The sequence below is a fragment of the Marmota flaviventris genome, chromosome 16, assembly GCF_047511675.1.
Source record: "Marmota flaviventris isolate mMarFla1 chromosome 16, mMarFla1.hap1, whole genome shotgun sequence".
NCBI classification, from domain to species: domain Eukaryota; kingdom Metazoa; phylum Chordata; class Mammalia; order Rodentia; family Sciuridae; genus Marmota; species Marmota flaviventris.
The window spans coordinates 48672501-48694899 of record NC_092513.1 but is presented as its reverse complement, the minus strand read 5'-3'; the positions used below and the strand labels follow the sequence as shown (position 1 = coordinate 48694899).

At 34.7% G+C, this 22399-nt stretch overlaps 1 protein-coding gene across 2 annotated transcripts in view; it reads left to right on the top strand.

Moving 5' to 3' along the window:
• Positions 1 to 22399, top strand: part of Mib1 (MIB E3 ubiquitin protein ligase 1) — a 161979-nt gene that overhangs the window by 121755 nt on the left and 17825 nt on the right. For both annotated transcript variants that reach the window (XM_071602863.1, XM_027935671.2), the window contains exons 13-15: positions 13095 to 13227; positions 17524 to 17610; positions 19460 to 19621. In XM_071602863.1, the coding sequence (XP_071458964.1) occupies positions 13095 to 13227; positions 17524 to 17610; positions 19460 to 19621 (382 nt within the window). The remainder of the gene's footprint in view (positions 1 to 13094; positions 13228 to 17523; positions 17611 to 19459; positions 19622 to 22399) is intronic.

Genomic DNA, 22399 nt, shown 5'->3' with positions numbered 1-22399 from the left:
CTTGAAAATAGGTTAATTTACCATATGAAGGTCATTCATGTAGAAAGAAGCCAGGGCTTCTTTTAGCATTTAGTTCTCTCTTGGTGGCTTATTACCTACCAAAAATACATACTTCTTTACATTCCATAGCATTGTATGTTCATATGGGTACATAAAGAAGTATGTGCTCTGAGTAGGTATTACTAAGTTGTTAGCTGTAAAAACACAAAATATCTTATTTTTCCTTTTGTTAGTAAAACATTGAGCTTATTCATGTATTACAGTGGTAGATTATTTGCAGGCATTAACTTATCAAAGACTAAACTTTATAACAAATTTACCTGATCATGTCATTAATTCCACTTGTGGTTCCTTGTTCTTGATGGATATAAACATTTCTAAACATTTTGAGCAGTTAGCTGTTGAATTTTTTTCTGGTTTGGTTCTTTTTTTGTAAGACATTGATAAAATCAGTGGAGTTTTATAGTGTATTTCAGAAGTTGGTAAGATCAGCCTAATCTTTCTTCTTTATAGACTTCAGAGAGTTTCTTCTTCTTCTTTCTTTTTTTTTATAATTTGCTTCTAGATCCTGGAAGTAGATAGTAATTAATTTGGCTCGAATTCTTTTTAAAACCAGATACCTTATTTAAAAACTTAACTAATTAACCAATTAGCACTTCTAGAATTGACTCAACAGTTGAAACAAGGAGAAAAACCAGGTCTTTTGAGCATGTGTGTGAAGTGAACCTTTAAAAATGGTGAATTTTTTTTTAGTTTTTTTAAGGTGGTAGATGAGAACTTTTACTCATTTGAAAACTTCTTTGTCTGTTAGTTTTTTTTTTTTTTTAACCAGAATTCTGTGCTTCTATGCTTTTGTTTGGGTGGAATACAAATTCAGATAATTGTATATAAGTGTCTAATTTTGTTGAGTTTATTCTTTTCAGTAGAAAGGAAAACTACCAAAACAGTTAACTTTTTCAAAGTCTTACATAAAAGAACTGAAAGGCTTTAACCTCTGAATACCTGGATTTTAGGTGCTTGATATTTAGCATGAGAAAAAATTATAAAGTTGGTGAGTAGCCTTTAATTATTAATTACATTAAAATGTTAATTTAGAAGAAAAACCTCAAAAAAATTTAGATTTGGCAAAGGAGGAAGGAGGACAGGGATGGTAGGATTTCTGCAGCCTGTGATAGAAAACTAGTGCAGCTCATAAGGAGCAAATCCGAACAGCAATAGATAGCCCAGAACTACAGCAGTCAGCATTGCAGCATTAGAATTACACCATGCACTTTCTGATTTATTTTTGTGGCCAATTAATAGTAAGTATTAAAAAATATTTTGTAAACTGTATGTTTCTTGGTTGACTAAATTTTAAATAGACACTAGTTTTTAAAAGTTAGCATACCTTGGAAATACGGATGCAGAGTTACTTTATTTAAAACCATCATTTAATCTGAAACAATAAAAGCTAAATCTTTAATAATTTAGGCAACAGAGATAGCCATTCTTTTAATATTGCGCATTTTTGAGATTAAGAGTTATTTGCTGTGATATTTATACATTTCTTTTCATACTACCTAATCTCTCAATTTGAACTGTGAAATTAGCTGTGCCCAGGTAGCGTTTAATAATAAAGGCATATATCCAGTCAATGATAGGTAAACATGCAAAAAGTCATAAATGTCCTTAAAAGTACAGGCCTTGTATTGTTTTACCTGGAAGCTTACTGTCATGCAGCATTTGCAGCAAGGAGAGAGGTAATGACCTAGAGAGTCACATAAGCTGCAGCCATCTCATCTTGATTGTTCCTTCACTCTATTTGCTGATTCAGCACTTCTTTTTATGAGCCGGATGAAGTAAGGGGATTGTATCAGTGAACAGAGAACGTCACCTTTTAAGATAAATTAGAAAACAAATGAATAAACAGCATATAACTTACTTTTCTCCTTCCCCTTAAAAGACAAAAGCTAAAATAAAATTGAATCTATGTTGGCCATTTGCTTTGGAATGTTATATACTACTTATTACACAGATATATAGAGAAAGTTAAGTAACCAAGGAAGTTTTTGCTACAATGGCCAAGAAAATGTACTTAGTTTATTTGTTAGACGAAATGCTTCAGAATGGGGAAAAACTTGCAAAGGAAGTTAATTTTATAATATAAAAACACCAAAAACCGAAGCACACCTCACTCCCCCCAAGTAACTATAAACATTCATCCTGTTTTCCTTTGCCCACCAGAGTACATTGGGTTCTTCTGACTCCTCAGGAAGTATTCTGTATCTTTCTTGCTTTGATTATTTTTGGTTTTGATTTCCCAGGATTAAATGGTAGATCTGTAGTGAAGCTACCTTGTCATATCCAGAGGTCAAGTCTGCAAGCGAGGTCAGGACTTCCACATGGTCACTACAGAGGCTAACTTATATTCTTCCCTCAGTGACCACAGGCTAAACTGTTACAGCTTTATAGGCAGCTAAGCATTTGAAACATGCACTCCAGGCAAACAGGCTCCCCTGTGCCTCTCTCTTCCCTGACCATATTTAGTCAACCATAGCAAAAAATAGTCTCTCAGCTGTCGATTGTCGATCCAAAAGCTGAGGAAGCCTCTATCTTGCTTTCTGCCTATTGATTGTTCATCCTGCAGTCCAAACACTGCTTTGCCATTTGTCCTGCCCTTTTTTTTTAAAGTACTGCCAAATAAAGCGGTCTCTCATGTTTCCACTTGCATTTCCCAGATTTTTACTGAGCTTGCGCTGAGGCTAGGAAAGCCTCATGCGGCTGTCACTATACTTAGAAGCACTGCAGAGCAAAAAGGAAAAAAATTACCCTCGCTACTAGCAAGACAGTCTTTAGACAGAAAATCCCTCTGCTGCCAAAATACATTTTCTAACCTAAATTTTCTTCGTAAAAATGTTATGGATGGTAACATTTTATATTGGCTGAAGGCCTGAAGGGATTTTTTTAGGGTTTTATTCTGGGCTAGTTATTGCTGTACATGCTTTTTAAATTTATTGAATAATATTTGAATGGGAAATATGTGGAAATGGTAAGCAGAGTCTGTATATTGATGGTAGAGATCATTAAGTGAGAGTAGTATATAAGTGAAATCTTGGAAATGCTATTTAAAATTTTGAGTACAGTGTCAACTAATTTTAGGTAACTGTTGGTAGTGTTTAGTGAAAAATGGCCCAGGCAGCTTTCGAGTAATATTTTTATATTGAAACTAAATATGCACATAGAAGTGTTAAAATGCAGTTTATTATGAATTAAATTCTGTTTTATATTCAAATGTGAAGGTTTTTTCCCCCCCTCCTTTTACAGTGTGATGGTTACTTAATTTTCTGAAATAACACTTAGGTAGGATCATCGCATGCTTTATCATAATATTTATGAACCTGTCTATAACTTTGGTATATTTGGTATATTGTATGTCTCAAAAAAACACCAACAAACTTCTGTTTTAAATTATAATAGCATAGTACCAATAAATTTTAACATAGAAGCTTATTTTTAATCAAAAGCAAAAACCATATTAAAACATCAAATCCAGTAAACCAATGGAGATATAGTTTAAAATCTCACAAGCCTAAAAATGCCCAAGAAAAATTAGTCATACCTGGTTCTTAATTACATTCTTTTACAAATTAAGAATTGTCACAAAGTTCATTCTCCTGAAAGGGAAATATGTCCTTGACATTCTTTTTGTCTTTAGCACTTAATACCCTAGCAGTTTAATTATTTTGCATGGTTGTTTTAAAATAGTGACATAAGGAAAATGCTTCTGTAAATATCTGGCAATTTTAAAGAACTGGCTTTCCTCGATGTTGAAATAATTTTACACATATTATGAGATGATAGGCCTCAATGTGTATAGTAGGTTAATTTTGGGGGCTCCTAGAGAATCCCATTTTTGCTATTTCATAGCAGTGAAAGTATTTTTTTTAAGCAAACATATATTGTGTGCCAGGCACTCTTATTTTTTATATATATTAATTCATTTAATTTCCATAACAACTCTATGGAGGTATGTTTTATGATTCTTCTAATATTTTACAGGTGAAGAAATGGGGTCATAGAAATTAAATAATCTGCTCGAGTCGATAGCCATTCTGATGAGAACTAGAATTTGAGCTCAGGTAGTTTGGCTTCAGTCTGGGAGCTCTTCACTTTATGCCATGCAGCTGCTCATCCGTAGTAATGAAATGAATTTGAGAATTACTATTCTTGGGGACTCAACAGTCAACCAAAAGTATAATATGTTACTAATGTCCTTGTTGTAGCATATTCAGAAAGATGAATGTTCATTTGCTTGCTTTTTCATTTGTTCTATCCAACAAAATTTGAGCTTCACATACTAGGTATGCAGAGTATACTTTTTTTGAATGAAATGCATTCTAGTTTTATAGAAACCTGCTTTTAGAAGAGCTAAAAGAACTATTTGTGATTGTTCAACTTTCTTAATAAATTCCTTTGTAAATTCTGGACTAACCTGCTTTACCTATTATTCGAGAAATTGTTCATTAACTTAGCAAGCATTTGTTGAACACCTAATGTGTGCCACAGTACTATTTTTGTTTTTTTAAATGTTGCCTGTATTTGAAGAAAGACTTTAGAGACAGCATGGTAAGCCCTAAAAATTGACCCAGTGCCATTTGAATGCTACATACCAATGTAGACAGCTGCTTGTCCTCTCTACTTCTTAGAACTCATTTGTTCATCATTCAGCAAACGTTTGAATACTACCATGTGCCAGGGATTATGCTAGGCACCACTGTTAGTTGTTCCGGAACTTAATGCTTCTTTGGCACTATTCACAAATGCCTGCTTAACTGGTAGTAAGATCTTATCTTTAAAACATCCATGTCCTTAACCTTTTGGAAAACATCCAATTGGGAAATAAGGAAGAGTGAGCATTAAGAAAACTATTACCAAATCTCATATATTCCACTCCACAGGTGAGAGTCTGTTGGCTTAATAAGATCATTGATTTATTGAGCTAGTAATACCTTTATCCCAGTAATTTTGTGGACCTAAGCTTGCAGCATAATAGTCTGTCCTGTTAAGTAACTGAAGTTCTATGGTGAACAACCTGCAGTTGTCTTTTTTTTTTTTTTTTAAAGAGAGAGAGAGAATTATTTTTTAATATTTATTTTTTAGTTTTTGGTGGACACAACATCTTTGTTTGTATGTGGTGCTGAGGATTGAACCCGGGCTGCACGCATGCTAGGCGAGCGTGCTACCGCTTGAGCCACATCCCCAGCCCTCCCGCCTTTTTTAAAAAATATTTTGTTTTTTAGTTGTAGTTGGACACAATACTTTTATTTTATGTGGTGCTGAGGATTGAACCCAGTGCCTGCACGTGCTATGTGAGTGCTCTACCACTGAGCCACAACCCCAGCCCCTGACCTTCTTGATTCACACATATTGTGTGTTCCCAAAATGCCTGACCTATGGAAAGAAAGGAGGCAGGTTGCTTTGAATTGCTGACATTACATAAGGGTTAGGGAACCAGGGGCTGTTTTGCTTCCCTTTCTCTTAGCTCAGTTTGCAAGATGGGTACAAAGATAAGCTGTTTTTTTTTTTTTTTTTTTTAGGTTCTGTATTATTTGTTTTTGTTTATTTTTTGAGGTGTCATCAATTTGTAATTAAGATGAGGGGACAGTATACAATATACATTGTGTCCAACTACAACTAAAAATGAAATATTAAAAAAGCGAGCTGCAGGTTGTTCACAGTAGAACTTCAATTACTTAACAGGACAGACTATTAAATAAAGTCTCTTAATGGAGACAGAAACTAATGTACCCCAAATCTCCAGTGTAGAAAAATTTTAAATAATTTATGTTGACATTCCACTCTCAAGGAGGTGGAACATAACTTCCCATTCCATCATTGTGGGCTGGGCAAAATGACTTCCTGTCAAGAGCATGGTATACGAATAGGGACGAAAGTAGCTTTATAGTTGAGAAACCTGACAAACAGTGCTTCAGCCATGTGATCAAGGTCAGCATCAAGAGTGATAAATCATGTGGGTAGTATGTACCTTGTTATGATATGATAAACAGGCACTTTATGTGACCTTCCTCCCAAGAACCCAGACCCCCAGTGTAATCAAAAAGCTATCAAATTCCAGCTGAGGAACATTCTAAGGAAAAGGCCCAGTTATTATTCCTCACACTTCTCAGAGTCATCAAAAACGAGGAAAGTCTGAATAACTGTCAGAGCTAAAGGGAACCTGAGGAGATACAATTGTAATATGTTGTAGTCTAGTGCAGAGAAAAAAAATTAAATACAGTAAATTTTCTATAAATCTAAAATTTGTTCTGAAAAAGTTTATTTAAAGCACAGAGGGCTAGAGGTATGGTTTAGTGGTAGAGTACTAGCCTAGCATTAGTGAGGTCCTGGGTTTGATTTGTAGCACCACAAAAATGAACTAATGAAAGACTGAGTGAATGAATAACAACAGAAATTAACCCATCTACTCTTTTATTTCTTATAATTATACATGACAGTAGAATGCATTTTGATATATCATACATAAATATAGTATAACTTGTCATTCTTGTAGTTGTACATGATATAGAATCACACTGGTCATGTAATCATATATACACATAGGGTAATAATGTTTGATTCATTGTACTCTCTTTCCTATCCCTATACCCCCTCTCCTACCTTTATTCCCTTTTAATCCAAAGTACCTCTATTCTTCCCTATCTTCACCCTCCTTATTGTGAGTTAGCATCCACATATCAGAGAAAACTTCGGCTTTTGGTTCTTTGGGATGGGCTTATTTTGCTTAGCATGATATTCTCTAGCTCTGTCCACTTACCAGAAAATGCCATAATTTCATTCTTCCTTATGACTGAGTAATATTCCCTTATGTATATATACCACATTTCTTTATCCATTCATCTGTTGAAGGGCACCTGGGTTGGTTCCATAACTTAACTGTTGTGAATTGAGCTGCTATAAACATTGATGGTTGTTTTACTGTAGTATGCTGATTTTAAGTCCTTTGGGTATAAACCAAGGAATGGGATAACTGGGCCAAATAGTGGTTCCATTCCAAGTTTTCTGAGGAATCTCCATACTGCTTTCCATAGTAGAACAAATTTGCAGTCCCACCAGCAGTGTATGAGTGTATGTTTTTTCCCCTCAACCTTTCCAACATTTATTGTTGCTTGTATTCTTTATAATTACCATTCTGACTGGAGTGAGATGAAATCTCAATGTAATTTTAATTTGTATTTCTCTAATTGCTAGAGATGTTGAACGTTTTTTTATGTATTTGTTGACTGATTGTTCTGTAAAGTGTCTGTTCAGTTCCTCATCCCATTTATTGATTGGGTTTTTTTTTTTTTTTTTCTTGTTGGTGTTAGGATTTTTGAGTTCCTTATATATCCTGGAATCCATCTACTATTGACTATTTATAGTACCATTGCATTAGTTTTGCTTGGGGACTGTCTGCAACATTTCTCCACAACTTATACCAGTAAACCAAAAATTGATTTTACTATAATTGTTTTCAAAAACAAATATTCCACATTAAAATAAATAAATAAATAAAAATTTATATAAATATAAATATATATGTGTGTGTATCTCTCTCTCTCTCTCTCTCTCTCTCTCTCTCTCTCTATATATATATATATATATATATATATATATATAATTTTTTTTTAAACTGGGCAGTGTGGTGCATGCCTGAAACTCCAGCTACTCATTAGGCTGAGGCAGGAGGATCGAAAGTTCAAGGACAGCCTGGGCACCTTAACAAGACCATGTCTCAAAGTAAGATAAAAATAAAAGACCAGGAGTATAACTTAGTGGTAGAATGCCCCTGGGTTTAATCCCCATTACCACACACACAAAAATATATTAAAGCAGAAAAGCATATTTTAGAATAAATTTTTATCAGTGTCAGTCATATTTTAAAAAGATTTACTTTTTAAGCAGCCTTTTTTTTTTTTTTTTCTTTTGCAAAAATTGAGAAATGGTAACATTTGTGTGGGGATGGTATAGAGGATAAGTGTCCAGAGAAAGGACAAGGATGGCCTATATTACAGTAAAACCCCATGAAAATTCAGATATAATTCATGTTCTGTCTTCTCCTGATACCAGTTTTTAAATGTAGGGATGGGGATGTGTGTGTATGTGTGAAGGTTAGTTTCCACCATTCCATCTACATAGCCTTCTGGATTGGTCTGATGAAATGAGCTTCCGTTAACAAGGATTTACTATCCTTATCCAGATGAAGAATAAGATGGCCTATCTAAAGAATGTCAGCCACATACAGGGATCTGTAACCCCAGCTAGTTGGAAGGCTGAGGCAGGAGGATTGCAAATTTGAGGCCTATTGGGGCAACTGAGTGAGAACTTGTCTTAAAATGAAAAGGAAAAAAAAGTGGGGGGGCTTGTGTGGCTGAGAAAGTACCTCAGTATTAAAATACCCCGGTTCAATCCCTAAGTACCAAAAAATTGATAAATAAAAAATGTCAGTGGCCTTGGGGAAGAATATTTTTAGTTTAAACTGGAAAATCATCAGGGCAAATTGTGGAAGTAAGAAGGGAGAAAAGTGTCTAAGATGATTCCCAAGTTTGTGACTAGGGTGGCTGATTAAATGGCTTAAAAAAAGTGGGGAGGGTGTAAATCAATATCGAAAATATAGAGAGAACATTGGAAGGAAGAGGGGGAAAAAAAGGAGTTTATGTTGTACAGGTTGTACGTCTATAAACATAGAATTGTAATACTATTATACAGTTATATATTATATATTATATACAGATATATAGTTTATATTATATAGATTATACTATAGATTATAGATTATACAGTTGCAGACCCTGCAACTGAAACATTGTCACCTACATTAACTTATTCTTAAAACAATCTTACAGTATTTTTTTTTTTTGCTATTTTTCCCACTTTTTTAATTTCACTTATTTATTTTTATGTGGTGCTGAGGATCGAACCCCGGGTCCCACATATATGAAGTGAGTGCTCTATCACTGAGCCACAACCCCAGCTCCTTTCCCCACATTTTTATTGGTGCATTATAGTTGTACATCATGATGAGATTTGTAGTTAACATATTTGTATGTGCACACAATATATAGCAATATAATTTGACCAGTATCACTCTCCAACCCTCCCTCCCTCCCTCCCTCCCCAAACTTATGGTATTTTATAGAGATTTCTGTAGAAGTTTTTGGTATTAGATATGAATTATGAAATTTGCAGTTAGAAATATAAGCTAGAAATGTATGGGTGAGACTATATATAATATATATGCATATATAAAGCTCTCTCTCTCTCTCTCTCTCTCTATATATATATATATATACATACACACGCACAAACACGCACACACACACACACACACACACACACATAGTTAGGGCTTCAATAGGGCCAAGTTTTTGGCATCAGCTCTATAGGTCCAGAATTGGAATTCAGATGACTGACTGACAGTAATTAAACTTGTAAGAGGTGAATGTGTTAAGTCATAAAAGAAATGTTATTGCCAAGTGGATTACTACTCAATACCTGATTATTAGGTCCCCCGCCCCCGTCACCCTTGCTGGTAGGACAAACATCTATGAGAAGCTAAATTAAAATTGATAATTGATTGGTGAGAAAGATAGTTATATGATTTTAATATAGTACCATTAAACTTTGGTAATTTTACATATGCTGGTAAACTTTCTGTTACAGGGTAAATAGGGCTTGTCAGGAGACATTCTCTGAATAATTCTGGGGATACACTTTTCTCATTCTTTCTCAAGGCTTTGCACAAACTATTTTCTTTTTTCTTTCTTAACCAATTATTGTTTTCCAGAGAAAGATGTATTTTTCATCTGTTCAATTGTAGTTCCATTTTGGTGACCTGATTTTTAAAAATATTTTTAGTTGTAGATGGACACAATACCTTTATTTTGTTTTTATTTTTTTATTTTTATGTGGTGCTGGGGATTGAACCACTGAGCTACAATCCCAGCCCCTGGTGACTTGATTTTTAGCCAAATTAGACTTCTGGATCTTTCCTACAAGTATCTTTTCTCTAGTTGTTATCTGCATGTTTTATTTACTTAACTGTTGTCTGATTTATGCATCTCATTTGCCAGTGTAACACTTTTTTTTTTCTTTTGTGGTACTGGAGGGTTGAACCCAGGGGCACTTTACTACTAAGCTACATCCCTAGTTCTTTTTAATTTTTTGAGACAGGGTTTCATTAAGTTGCTGAGGATGGTCTTGAATTTGTGATCTTTCTGCCTCGCATCCTGAGTTGCTGGAATTGTGGGTATGTGCCACCACAAAGATGGTACAGTCATCCTCTGTGGACTTCGTTGGGTACCAAAATCTGTGGATGCTCAGGTTCCTTATATAAAAGGGCATAGTATTTGCATACAACCTAAGTTACTGTATACTTTAATCATCTCTAGATTACTAGTTGCTATACAGTATTCCTTAGTGAATAATGACCCAAAATGTTGTATATGTTCAGGATAGATCCAGTGTATTTTCCCCCCGTACTTTTGATCTGGAGGTTGGATAAACTCTCAGATGTGGAACCCATGGATATGGAGGGTTGATTATATTTTAATTATGGTTACTTTGTTAACATAATTTTCAACATTTGAGTGAGATTAGTTAGTACAGTATATTATGAAATGAAAATTTGCCCTCTGAAAATATGAACTTTGAGTTTTAATATTAAGATTTTATTTATTTTATAGAATGTGATCTAGAAGGGAGTAGGTTAATTTTCATCACTTCCAGTCATAACCTGCAATTACCGTTTTCCCATTGTTCTGACAATTCAAGATACACACTAAGAAGAAAGTAGAGAGGCAATAGGTTTCTGGGAGAACATCTTTATAACTGGCTGACTGCCTTGGTAATTTTCTGAGCCATTTGTTCTTCTTTCTGAGGGATGCAACTTTACTATGAAATGCAAGACCAGAAGAACAAGTCGCAGCAGACAGCTTGTGTCTAGAGGAGAAATTCTTCCCCTTTCCTTCCTTTGAGACATTGGTAGTGCAATAAGAGGATATACACTCTAAAACTAAAGTGGAAGACAATGGGAAATGTGATTTCATAAACCATCTTCTCCGGAGTACCTATTCAGGTTATGTGATTCAAAGAAAAAAAACTTGGTGAAGTTGGCAGGAACCACATACTTTTATCATTTATAACTTCTTACATAACATTTGTGCATTTGGCTTAAAGGAATATACAAATTTAAAATATTTTAATATAGTAGGGCCAAATTTTATCTTAGTATTTTGATTACCAAATATTTCCTTTTCTCCTTCCCTCTGTTTCTCTGTCTCTTGCCTCCCTCTCCACCTCTCCCTTCTATCTTCCTCCCTTCCCCTTCTTCCCCTCCTTCCCCTCCCCTCCTTTCCCTCCCTCCCTCCCTCCCTTCTTTCCTTCCTTCCCATAAAAAAGTAGGATTTATTCAAGTAAAAAGAAAGGAGACAGAACTCCTGCAGGGTGAGAGGGGAACCAACAAATGTTGCCCCCAAAAGTTTTTCATTTAACTAAAATATGTGCGTGGTTAAATCATAGTACTATAAGGCTTATAATGAAAAAGAACTGTATTCTGTTTATCCCTCTTATGCCTGTCCTCACCAATAACTTGCAGCTCATCCTGCAGTTTCTTAATTTATCAAATACAGACATTATCTAGTGATTTCTTGTTGTGGAAAAGATTTAAAACTATTAACACCCTCCATTACTACCTTTCCTCTCAACATAGTTATATCACAGTTTTTGTTTAAATCAATAGCAAGCATTTACATTATTTTTTAATGATCACATCGTGTTTTGGGTTGGTAGGTACCATACCAGGGATTGAATTCAGGGACACTTGACCACTGAGCCACATCCCCAGCTCTATTTGTATTTTATTTAGAGACAGGGTCTCCCTGAGTTGCTTAGTGCCTTGCTTTTGCTGAGGCTGGCTTTGAACTCAGGATTCTCCTGCCTCAGCCTCCCAAGCCACTGGAATTACAGGGGTGTGCCACCACGCCCGGCTTCACATTGTGTTTTTTTAAAAAAATTTTCTTCACCTGATTTAAACTCCTATATGTTCTGTTTCTTGAATGGTCAGATATGTAGGGTAATAGATAATATGTGGAATTAGCATAATGATTATTCAGACATTCAGTAGTTTAATGTTCTATCACTAATTTTTCCCCATTCAGAATCTGAGTCAGAGTAAAGGAATTTAAGTGTTTTTTGACTCACTCAAAATTGTAGGTAAAATTTTTGATGTGTGTTTCTCTGGAGGAGAGTACATAGCTTTCCAAAAGTCTAACAGTGGGTTATAACTTAGTAATAGCCGCAGAAGTGGGTCTTTAAACTATTATACTCAATATACTTTGGGTCACAAACTTGCTTAAAAATCTGATAAAGCTCTTTGAGTTGAACCTGTTTGAGTTCAACTTTAGAGGTTCTTGGATCCATCAAAGCCTATACTCAAGACTTTTTGAATTTCCTACATGGGATTTATAGACTACTGCCATTAAAGAAACATATCTTGAACCATTTGAGATTCTCATCTCATTATTTTAGAGGCTTATAGTTTCTTCTCTAAGTCTTTTCCTGATAACTAGTTTTTAAATGTAGGGGTAGGGATGTGTGTGTATGTGTAATGGTAGATCCCTTAATTCTCACCATTCCATCTACACAGCCTTGTGGATTGGTCTGTGTATACATGATTGTTCTGCATCTTCATCCTGTTTGTACGTAACATCCTTCTGCCTTGGCACCCCCACCCTAGTAGGTGGCATTATAGACATGCACCACTATGTCTGGCCTCCCCGTTCTTTATTAACTCTTTCATTAGTAGATGCTATTGAAATTGGCTTCCAATTTGTAGCACTTCCATTCTATTTTAATTGTGTTCCTCAAATGGTGATAGATTATTTGCCTCTCAAAATAACAAAAAGCTGTACATTGGAGAATTAGAATACTTGGATTTATATTTATTTCTAAGGATAAAATTTTCTTTAAAAAGGATCTATTTGATTTCAAAAGCTTTTTTGTAAAGAAAGTAAAAATATCAAATTATGTAAATATAAAAATGTGCATTTGACTTTCAGTGCAATGCGTGTTTTACTCTCAAAATTACCAAGACCATGGATTGTGGATGAGAAGAAAGATGATGGTTATACTGCCTTGCATCTGGCTGCCCTTAATAATCACGTAGAAGTGGCTGAGCTGTTGGTACATCAGGTAGGGAAAGCAGTTCAATAATATTTTTTACAATTTTGGAACATTCCTGTTCATTGATGAATTCAGTTCACAACTGCTTGTGAACCTTTAGAATTTGTGGTTGGATAGTAGCATAAACTCATCTTAGTCATTCATTTATCTCTGAAATAAGATAATTCTACATTTTTATGAGATTGAATTTTAGGGGGAACTGATTTATTATAAATGTTTCAGTATATTTAGCACAGTCTTTAAGTGCCCGAAGAAAACATGCCATATAGACGCACTAAAATTACCAAAGCATTATCTATGGTTCCAGACCTCAAGGAACTTACTGTCTACTTAAATGAAATAGTACAACTTCATAAATAGTATGTTATGTGTAATTAAGTATCGGATTATAAAATAAACATCCCCAAACTACAGAAATTTAAATAGTTCAAAAGTTATTACTTTTACCCCCTGCCAATTTAAGCCTTTACTATTAAAATTACTGTTATCTTTGTTAATTATGATAATTCCTTTTTATTGAGGTCTAAATGACTGTCCTTATGCCAGTATCACACTGCCTTGGTTATTGTTACTTTATACTAAGTTTTGAAGTCAAGTAGACTAAATCCTGCCAACTTTTTTCTTCTTTCTTAGAATATCTTGAAAACATCTGTCTTTTGCATTTTCATACAAATTTTAGAATCAACTTATTAGTTTCCCATCAAAGTATTAACAAAGCCCAGGCCTGATTAGCTTCTGAGATAAGACAAGATTGGGCATATTTAGGGCAGTAAGGCTATACACAGCTTATTAGTCTCTATTAAAAATATCTGTTGGTCCCAGCAGCTCAGGAGGCTGAGGTAGGAGGGTCATGTTCAAAAGCTAGCCTCAGCAAAAATCACGGCACTAAGCAACTCAGTGAGATTCTGTCTGTAAATAAAAAAAAAAAAAAACAAAGTAGGGTTGGGGATGTGGCTTAATGGTCAAGTGCCCCTGAGTTCAATCCCTAGTACACACACCCCCAAAATCTGTTGGGAGTTTGTTCTTGCACAATTAGATTTGTTTTTAGATCGCTTTTTTTGAATGTTGTTGTAAATTGAATTTTTTTTATTTGCTGGTTTTGTTTTTTATTTTTAAATTTTATCTATTTTTTAATTGGTTTTATTTTTTAAATACATGACAGCGGAATGTATCACAATTCTTATTACACATATAGAACAATTTTTCATACCTCTGTTTATTGAATTTTTTTTTAATATTTATTTTTTAAATATATGTAATTTTTTAAGTGTATATTTTTAAATATATGTAGTTGGATACAGTATCTTTATTATATTTATTTATTTTTATGTGGTGCTGAGGATCAAACCCAGGGCCTTGCACAGGCAAGACAAGCGCTCTGCTGCTGAGCCACAACCCCAGCCCTTGAATTGGTTTTACATTTCAGTTTTTAATTGTATATTGCTAGTGTTTTAGTTAGCTTTTTTGCTGCTATGACCAAAAGACCTGACAAGAACAAAGAGGAGGAAAAGTTCAGTTTGGGGCTGATGGTTTCAGAGGTCTCAGTCCATTGATGACTGACTCCATTCCTCAGGACCTTAGATGAGGCAGAACATCATGGCAGAAGTGTGTGGCCGAGGAAAGCAGCTGGGAACATGACACCAGGAAGTAGAAATAAAGAGACTCCACTCACCAGGGACAAAAATATATACCCCAAAGTCATGCCCTCAGTGACCTACCACCTCCAGCCACACCATATCTGCTTTCAGTTACCACTCAATTAATCCCTATCAGGGGATTAAATCACTTATTGAGTTAAGGCTCTCATAACCAGTCATTTCACCTCTAAACCTTCTTGCGTAGTGTCACTCATGAGTTTTTAGAGGACATCTAATATCTAAAGCATAACAGGATATATATAAATATAATTGCCTTTTATATTTTACTTACATATTGTGTGACTTCGGTTAAATTTATTTATTAGTTTTAGTAGATTATTCTTTATAGATTTCTTAGTATTTTCTATAAAGATAGTTATGTAGATCAAAAGAACAGAGATTAAATAAGTAAAATCACATATATGGTCAGTTAATTTTTGATTGAAGTGCCAAAGTAATGGAAAAAATAGATTCTCAAAAGTGATATTAGGGGAAAATAGGTATTGCTAGACCAACAGAAACAAAAAACCACCCCCCCAAAAAAAAATCTTTGATTTTTTTTTTTACCTTATGCCTTATACAAAAATTAAATGGGTCGTATACCTGATTAAAAGCTTAAAGCATAAAACTTTATAGGAGAACATAGGACAATATCTTCTGATTTGGAGGTACACAGAATTCTTAAGGAGTCAGGAAGACATAATCCTAAAGGCAAAAAAAAAAAAAAAGAATGAATTGGACCTCATAAAAAAATTAAACTTTGTCTCATTAAGATAATATCAGGAAAGCTACACTAGGGAAAACTATTTACAAAGTATATTTCTGATGAAGGACCAGTATCCTGGTTATATAAAGAACTTTTACAATTTAAGTATAAAAGGATGAATATCTGTGTAAAACAGGCAAAAGATATAAACACTTACTTTACCAAAGGAGATTTCAGTTAGCACACAAACATATGAAAGTGTGATTGGTCATTAGGGAGACAGAAATTACAACCACTAGAATGGCTAAAATTAGAAAGTTCAGCTAAACCAAGTGTTGATTAGAATGTGGAGTAATTAGAATTCATATATATTGCTGGTGTTTTTTAAAGCAACCACTTTGAAAAACAACTTGGTGAATTCTTACAAAGATAACGTGTATTCACTATATGACCTAGCATCCTCACTACTAGGGTTGTACCCAAGAAGAGACATTTCCACACAAATACTTGTATTAAATGTACATAGCAGCTTTATTCAGAATAGCTCCATCCTACCAGAATAGCAAAATCTAAATGTTAGAGAAGCTCAGGAAACTTCAAAAGAAAATCCCCCGTTGTTCACATTTATATGAGAACAGACATGATAAGATCAAGTACCTCAGGACCATATGCCAAGAAACAAATATTATAATAAGAACAAAGAAGGAACTCCCACCTTTCAAAATATGATGCAGTATTACTGGAGTATCAACTCTACTTGATACTGCAAGCAAAGGCATAGGTGGCTATTAAAGTTGTCATCAGAGAGCATGAATAGTTTTAAGACTGAAACAGAGCAATATCTTCTGAATATTTTACTCTTTTTATTTATGTGGTGTCAAGAATCAAACCTAGGACTTTGCATTTGCTAAGCAAGTGTTCTACCACTGACTTATATCCCAAACCTCTAGCTCTTTTCTTAATTTTTTTTATTATACTAGATATTGTGTTTAGGCAGTTTTACATGTTAACTTTCTTAATCTTTACATAAACGCCATGAAGTAAGTTGTGGTTGCCATCTTAGAACTGAGAAATAGGTATGAAATGGTGTAATGCTTGCTGAAGTTCACATAAATGACAGAGCTTGAACCAAGGCCCCCTGACTCACAAGTTCAGTTGCTTTGCTCCTCAGGTCCTTTTCCCTATGCTTAGGCTTCAGCTGTTCTTTATATAGTCCTTTGTTCTCATTAGTCAATACCTGTTCTCTTAAAAGTCCTGTAGGATACTGGATAGGACTTCCTGCTCTCTGTTTAGTACCTTTTTTTTTTTTTTAATGTACTAATTAAATATCATCATCTTCTCATCTCAAGCAAAGTTTCTTTTCATAGAATGTGGAAGAGCTCAATTATGTAACAAGAACAATTGAACTTATCAGGTCATTAGAGTCAATCTAAAGCCACTATCAAAACTCAGTAGCTTCAGAAGTCTTTACAGTTCAGAGGAGTTGATCGTTTCTGTCGCTGTATAATGGAGATTGAAAGAGAGTTTTGTTAAATCAATGGATGTGTAATTGATGTGATTCTGCAATCTGTATATGGGCTAAAAATGGGAGTTCATAACCCACTTGAAGCAAAGTGTGAAAGATGATATATCAAGAACTATGTAATGTTTTGAACAACCAACAATAAAAAAAAAGAGAGTTTTGTTTGACCTCTACTATGCTTTGCCCTGTGTTCTTGGATGGAATCACTATAATAGAAAAAAGAATGTTTTAAACTTGTTCTTCTACTTTAGAAATTTACTGCCCCATCCATTTTCCCTATAGTAACAGGACCTGTTATCCTATAAGAATAATATCATTTTAGCTTTGAAGGAGAAGATGGTCAGCAGTATCCAGTGTTGTTTATTTCTTATGAATAATTAATTAACTGTTCTTTACTGTTGTCAAAATATAACCGCCTAAAATTTTTTGTTGTTCTTCAGGGTAATGCAAACCTAGATATCCAGAATGTGAACCAACAAACTGCCCTACACCTTGCTGTTGAGCGACAACACACCCAAATTGTTAGGGTAAAGTATTTATTGACATAAATATTGGCTTACAGATTTTTTAAAAATAAATAACTTTATTTTATTTATTTTTGTATGTAATGCTGAGGATGAAACCCAGTGTCTCCTACATGCTAGGCAACCTGCTCTACCACTGAGCCACAATCCCAGCCCCTTTTCATCCAGAGTTTTAGAACTTCTTGAAAATTGAAATGATATAGTGTTAAACTTCTCAAAAATGGGCTGGGTGTGGTGGCACACACCTGTAATCCCAGTGGCTTGGGAGGATGAGACAGAAGGATCATGAGTTCAAAGCCAACTGTAGCAAAAGTGAGGCGCTAAGCAACTCAGTGAGACGCTGTCTCTAAATAAAATACAAAATAGGACTGGGGATGTGGTTCGTGGTTGACTGCCCCAGAGTGTTCCCCCCACATCCCAAAATGCATAGTCTGTCACAAAATTTTAGGGTAATATTTTGCGTCATTTGGGTAATTTCTAGCAAAATTCTAAGTTCAAAGTCTATCATCCTGTTAAATTTCTGAATTCGCAGAATATTAAATGAGAAAATTTCAGTGTAACATGTAAATTAGTTTTAAAAAGTATATTCCCTTTTAATATGTATAACAGAGTAAAATACAAATGAATAGCTTCAGCTGGACATTTGCTGCTGTAAATTCCAAAACAGCTGAGATGTATTTTTTATTTTACTAATCTGATGATTCAAAAAAAAAAAAAAAAAAGAGTTGGAAGAGTATTGGTTTAAATATTTTTGTAGCGCAGTGGTTCTTCAAGTTTGGAGGCTGAAGCAGCAGCATCAGTATCACCTGGGAACTTGATGGTAGGAAATTTTATTATTTTTAGTACTGGGGATTAAACCCAGAGTTGCTCTATTGCTGAGGCACACCCCCAGCCCTTTTTATTTACTTACTAGTTTTGAGGCTGGGTCTCAGGCTGGTCTTGAACCTGTGATCCTCCTGCCTCAGCCCCCTGAGTTGCTGGGACTATAGGTGTGTGCCACCCTAACTGGCTCTAGAAAAGTAATTCTTGGGCCTTACCTCAGAACAAACAAATCAGAACCTTAGGATTCTGATGGAAAAAATCCCTAGTTTAAAAATTACCCAGGTACTTCTGATGATTTTTCAAATTTGAGAAATATTGGAACATAGACAAGTAAGACGTATGCTTGAGATTGATTTCTACAGATGGTATTTTTCTAAATATCTCACTGATGTTATTTGTAGAAAGGATAGGAAAATTATTAGAGTACTGTAAGCAGAATCTTAAATAAACGTATCTATTGCTTAAGTCATTTATTGAAATATGTCTGCTATGCATTTTATCTAAAAGGTTGTATTTTAGCAAACACTGTTTCACATTTATTTTTTGAAATCCTTTTGCCAAAATATCTTCATTTATCTTCCACGATATTTGAACTTGCCTCATGAGGATACATTTGAAGAAAATTGACCAAAGAGAATACTTCTTTGTTTAAATAATAAAAAAATTTTGAACAGTATGATTTTTTCCCTAAGAGCTTAAAATTACTTAATATCTAAAATTAAAAGTAGAAAACAAAGTCCTAAATTTACCCCAGTTTTCATTTTCAGAGTAGATAAATTGAGCTGCATATTGATTCTCATTTCTTTCTGTTTTCTTCTCCACTTTAATCTCTTTGAGTAACCAGAGCACATCATTCTTTGTAAGGAACCACAACACTGTAGAATAGTAGAAAGCAAAGACATCAAAATCATTAGCTTAATAGTAACTCCTTCAAGTAGGTACAGGGTGCTCTCACTGTTACTTTAAACACATAGAAGTTTCTTATGGGTGTGAACATGTTATTAACTTGAGGTATCTTTTTCTCTTTTAGCTTTTGGTTCGTGCAGGTGCCAAACTAGATATTCAGGATAAGGATGGAGATACTCCTTTGCATGAAGCTCTGAGGCATCACACTTTGTCTCAGCTACGTCAGCTGCAGGATATGCAGGATGTGGGGAAGGTAGATGCTGCCTGGGAGCCGTCAAAAAACACAGTGAGTAAAGAGTCTTTCATTTAGTATCAATGGAAGCATATTCTAATGCAAGATCTTTTATTTACTACTCATCTAATCCGTATCTTATACAATATTTTATCAGACCTACATACTTAGAACTTTAGTTTATGATTGGGTATGGTGGTGCATGCCTGTAATCCTAGCTACTCAGGAAGCTAAGATGAGAGAATCTCAATTTCCAGGCCTGGGCAATTAAGCAAGACCCTGTCTCCAAAAAAAAAAAAAAAAAAATACTGGATATGTAGCTCGGTGGTAAAGCTTCCCTAGGTTCAATCCCCAGTGCAGACAAGTAAACTACAGGAATTTTAGTTTATGAACGAAATGCTAGTCAGTACTACCTAAGTTGCCTCCACATTCTTACGAAAAGTTGTTCAGTTCTTCTTTTTTAGTTTACAGCCTTTCAAATAGGCTGTAAATTTTTATTAATATTTATTTTTTAATTGTAGTTGGACACAATATCTTTATTTTTATGTGGTGCTAAGGATTGAACCCAGGGCCATGCGTGTGATAAGCAAGCGCTCTACTGCTGAGCCACAACCCCAGCCCTCATCTTATGGTTTTGATTTGAATCTCCCTAATGATTACTGATACTGAGTATCCTTTCATATGCTTGTCACCACATATATTTGGTGAAATGTCTTCTCAGATCTCTTTTTTATTATTTTGTTGAGCTCTTTTTGTTGTTTTGTTTGTGGTGTTGAGGCTCAAACCCAGGACCTCTTTTATGTTAGCCAAGTTTTTTTTTTTTTTTTTTTAAACCATTGAGTCTGTTTAGTTGTTAATGTTTCAAGAGTTCTTTATATAATCTGAATACAAATTCTTTATCATATATGTGATGAGTAAGTATTTTCTCCCTGTCAATGGCTTCTTCCCTCCCTCCCTCCCTTCCTTCTCTCTGTCATAACAATTGACACAATACTTTTGTAAATTTTTTGTATAGAAATGATAGCTTAGTCAGTAATGTTCAGAAATACTTGTTAAGGACTGGGGATTTAGCTCAGTGGTGGAACACTTGTCTCCCATGTGTGAGGCCCTGGGTTCAATCCCCAGTACCACCAAAGGAAAATACAAAAAAACTTTTCAAGAATTATACATATAATTAGCATATTCAGAAGTTGTCAGCCATTGAAGAGTGCAGTTATAAAAAGTGTAGCTAAACCACGGGTGGAAATGCATCAGTTGAGTATATAATTACTTCTGATGAATCCATAACTATTTTCTTCTCAAACAGAGGGCAACCAAGGTGAATGTTTAATTTTTTCCACCTTTTCACAAACTTAGGTTATTCCATTCTTCTTAGCTCTAAGAAGTAAGACTCCCATTTAATCCACGGTTTTCTCAAGATCTTTTCTCTATCTGGATCTAAATGGTTTGGATTCAAGGTCAAGGGGCCACATCTATTAATGGCCTTCTTGCCAAGTTGAGTCTTGGGATAGTGCAGGGTATGACATGCAAGAAACAAGGAGTGTGTGTGTGTGTGTGTGTGTGTGTGTATGTATGTCTTGTCTTTTCCTTCTTTTAATAGGGTTGTTTTTTGTTTTTTTTTGAGATGGTGTCTCAGTAGTTGCCCAGGTTGAATTTGTGATCATCTGTCTGTCTCAGCTTCCTGAGAAGCAGGGATTATAGGCAGGCTTAATACTGAGCCTGGCTTTAAACAGTCTTTATGGCAGAGCACAGGTTCTTAATTTGGGTGAAATCTAGTTTTATCCCCTTCTTTTATTTGTGCTTTTATGTCCTTTCAGAGAAATCTTTGCTGAACCCAAGATCACTAAGGTTTTCTCTTGTTTCATAGAACTTTATAAAGTTTTAGCTGTTATATAGTTCAGTCTATGGTTCATTTGAGTTAATTTTTTTTTTAAAGACAGAGAAAATTTTTTAATATTTATTTTTTATTTTTCAGTGGACACAACATCTTTATTTTATTTTTATGTGGTGCTGAGGATCGAATCCAGTGCCCCGCGCATGCCAGGCGAGTGCCCTATTGCTTGAGCCACATGTTATTTTTTTTTTTTAAATACTTTTTTAAGACGTTGATGGACCTTTATTTTATTCACTTACTTATATGGGTGCTAAGAATCGAACCCAGTGCCTCACACTTGCTGGACAAGTGCCCTACCACTGAGCTACAACTCCAGCCCTTGAGTTAATTTTTACATATAGTATGACATATGGGTCAGAGTTCGTTTTCTTTTTTTTTTGATATATAGAAAATTTTAATGATAAATAACAAGCTTGATGGAGTGAACATGTACAATTCTGCACCTATTACAGAATAATCATTCTTTTTTTTTAATGTTTATTTTTTAGTTTTAGGTGGATACAATATCTTTATCTTATTTTTATGTGGTGCTGAGGATCGAACCCAGTGCCCCACGCATGCCAGGTGAGCATGCTACCACTTGAGCCACATCCCGAGCCCCAGAATAATCATTCTTAAGCACTCATGAATCGTTTATAAAAGTTGGACTGTGTTTTAGGCACTAAATCAAGAATCTGTAAATACCAAATAATTTCTTTTAATGAGGTCAGTTTCTTTTACCACCATGCAGTTAAGTCAAAGAAAAATAGTAAAAATATGATTTTAAATATCTTCACATTTGAGATTTTAAAAGCATTTCATAGTCTTTTGTTCAGAACAGTGTTAATTAAAGTGCAAATTAAGAGTCTCAAAGTTGACTCAAGTATTCATACCTTATGTTAACAGAGAATCAGCAAGTGGTTATCAGCTGAAGTAAGATAGAAGTTGGGCTGGAGTTA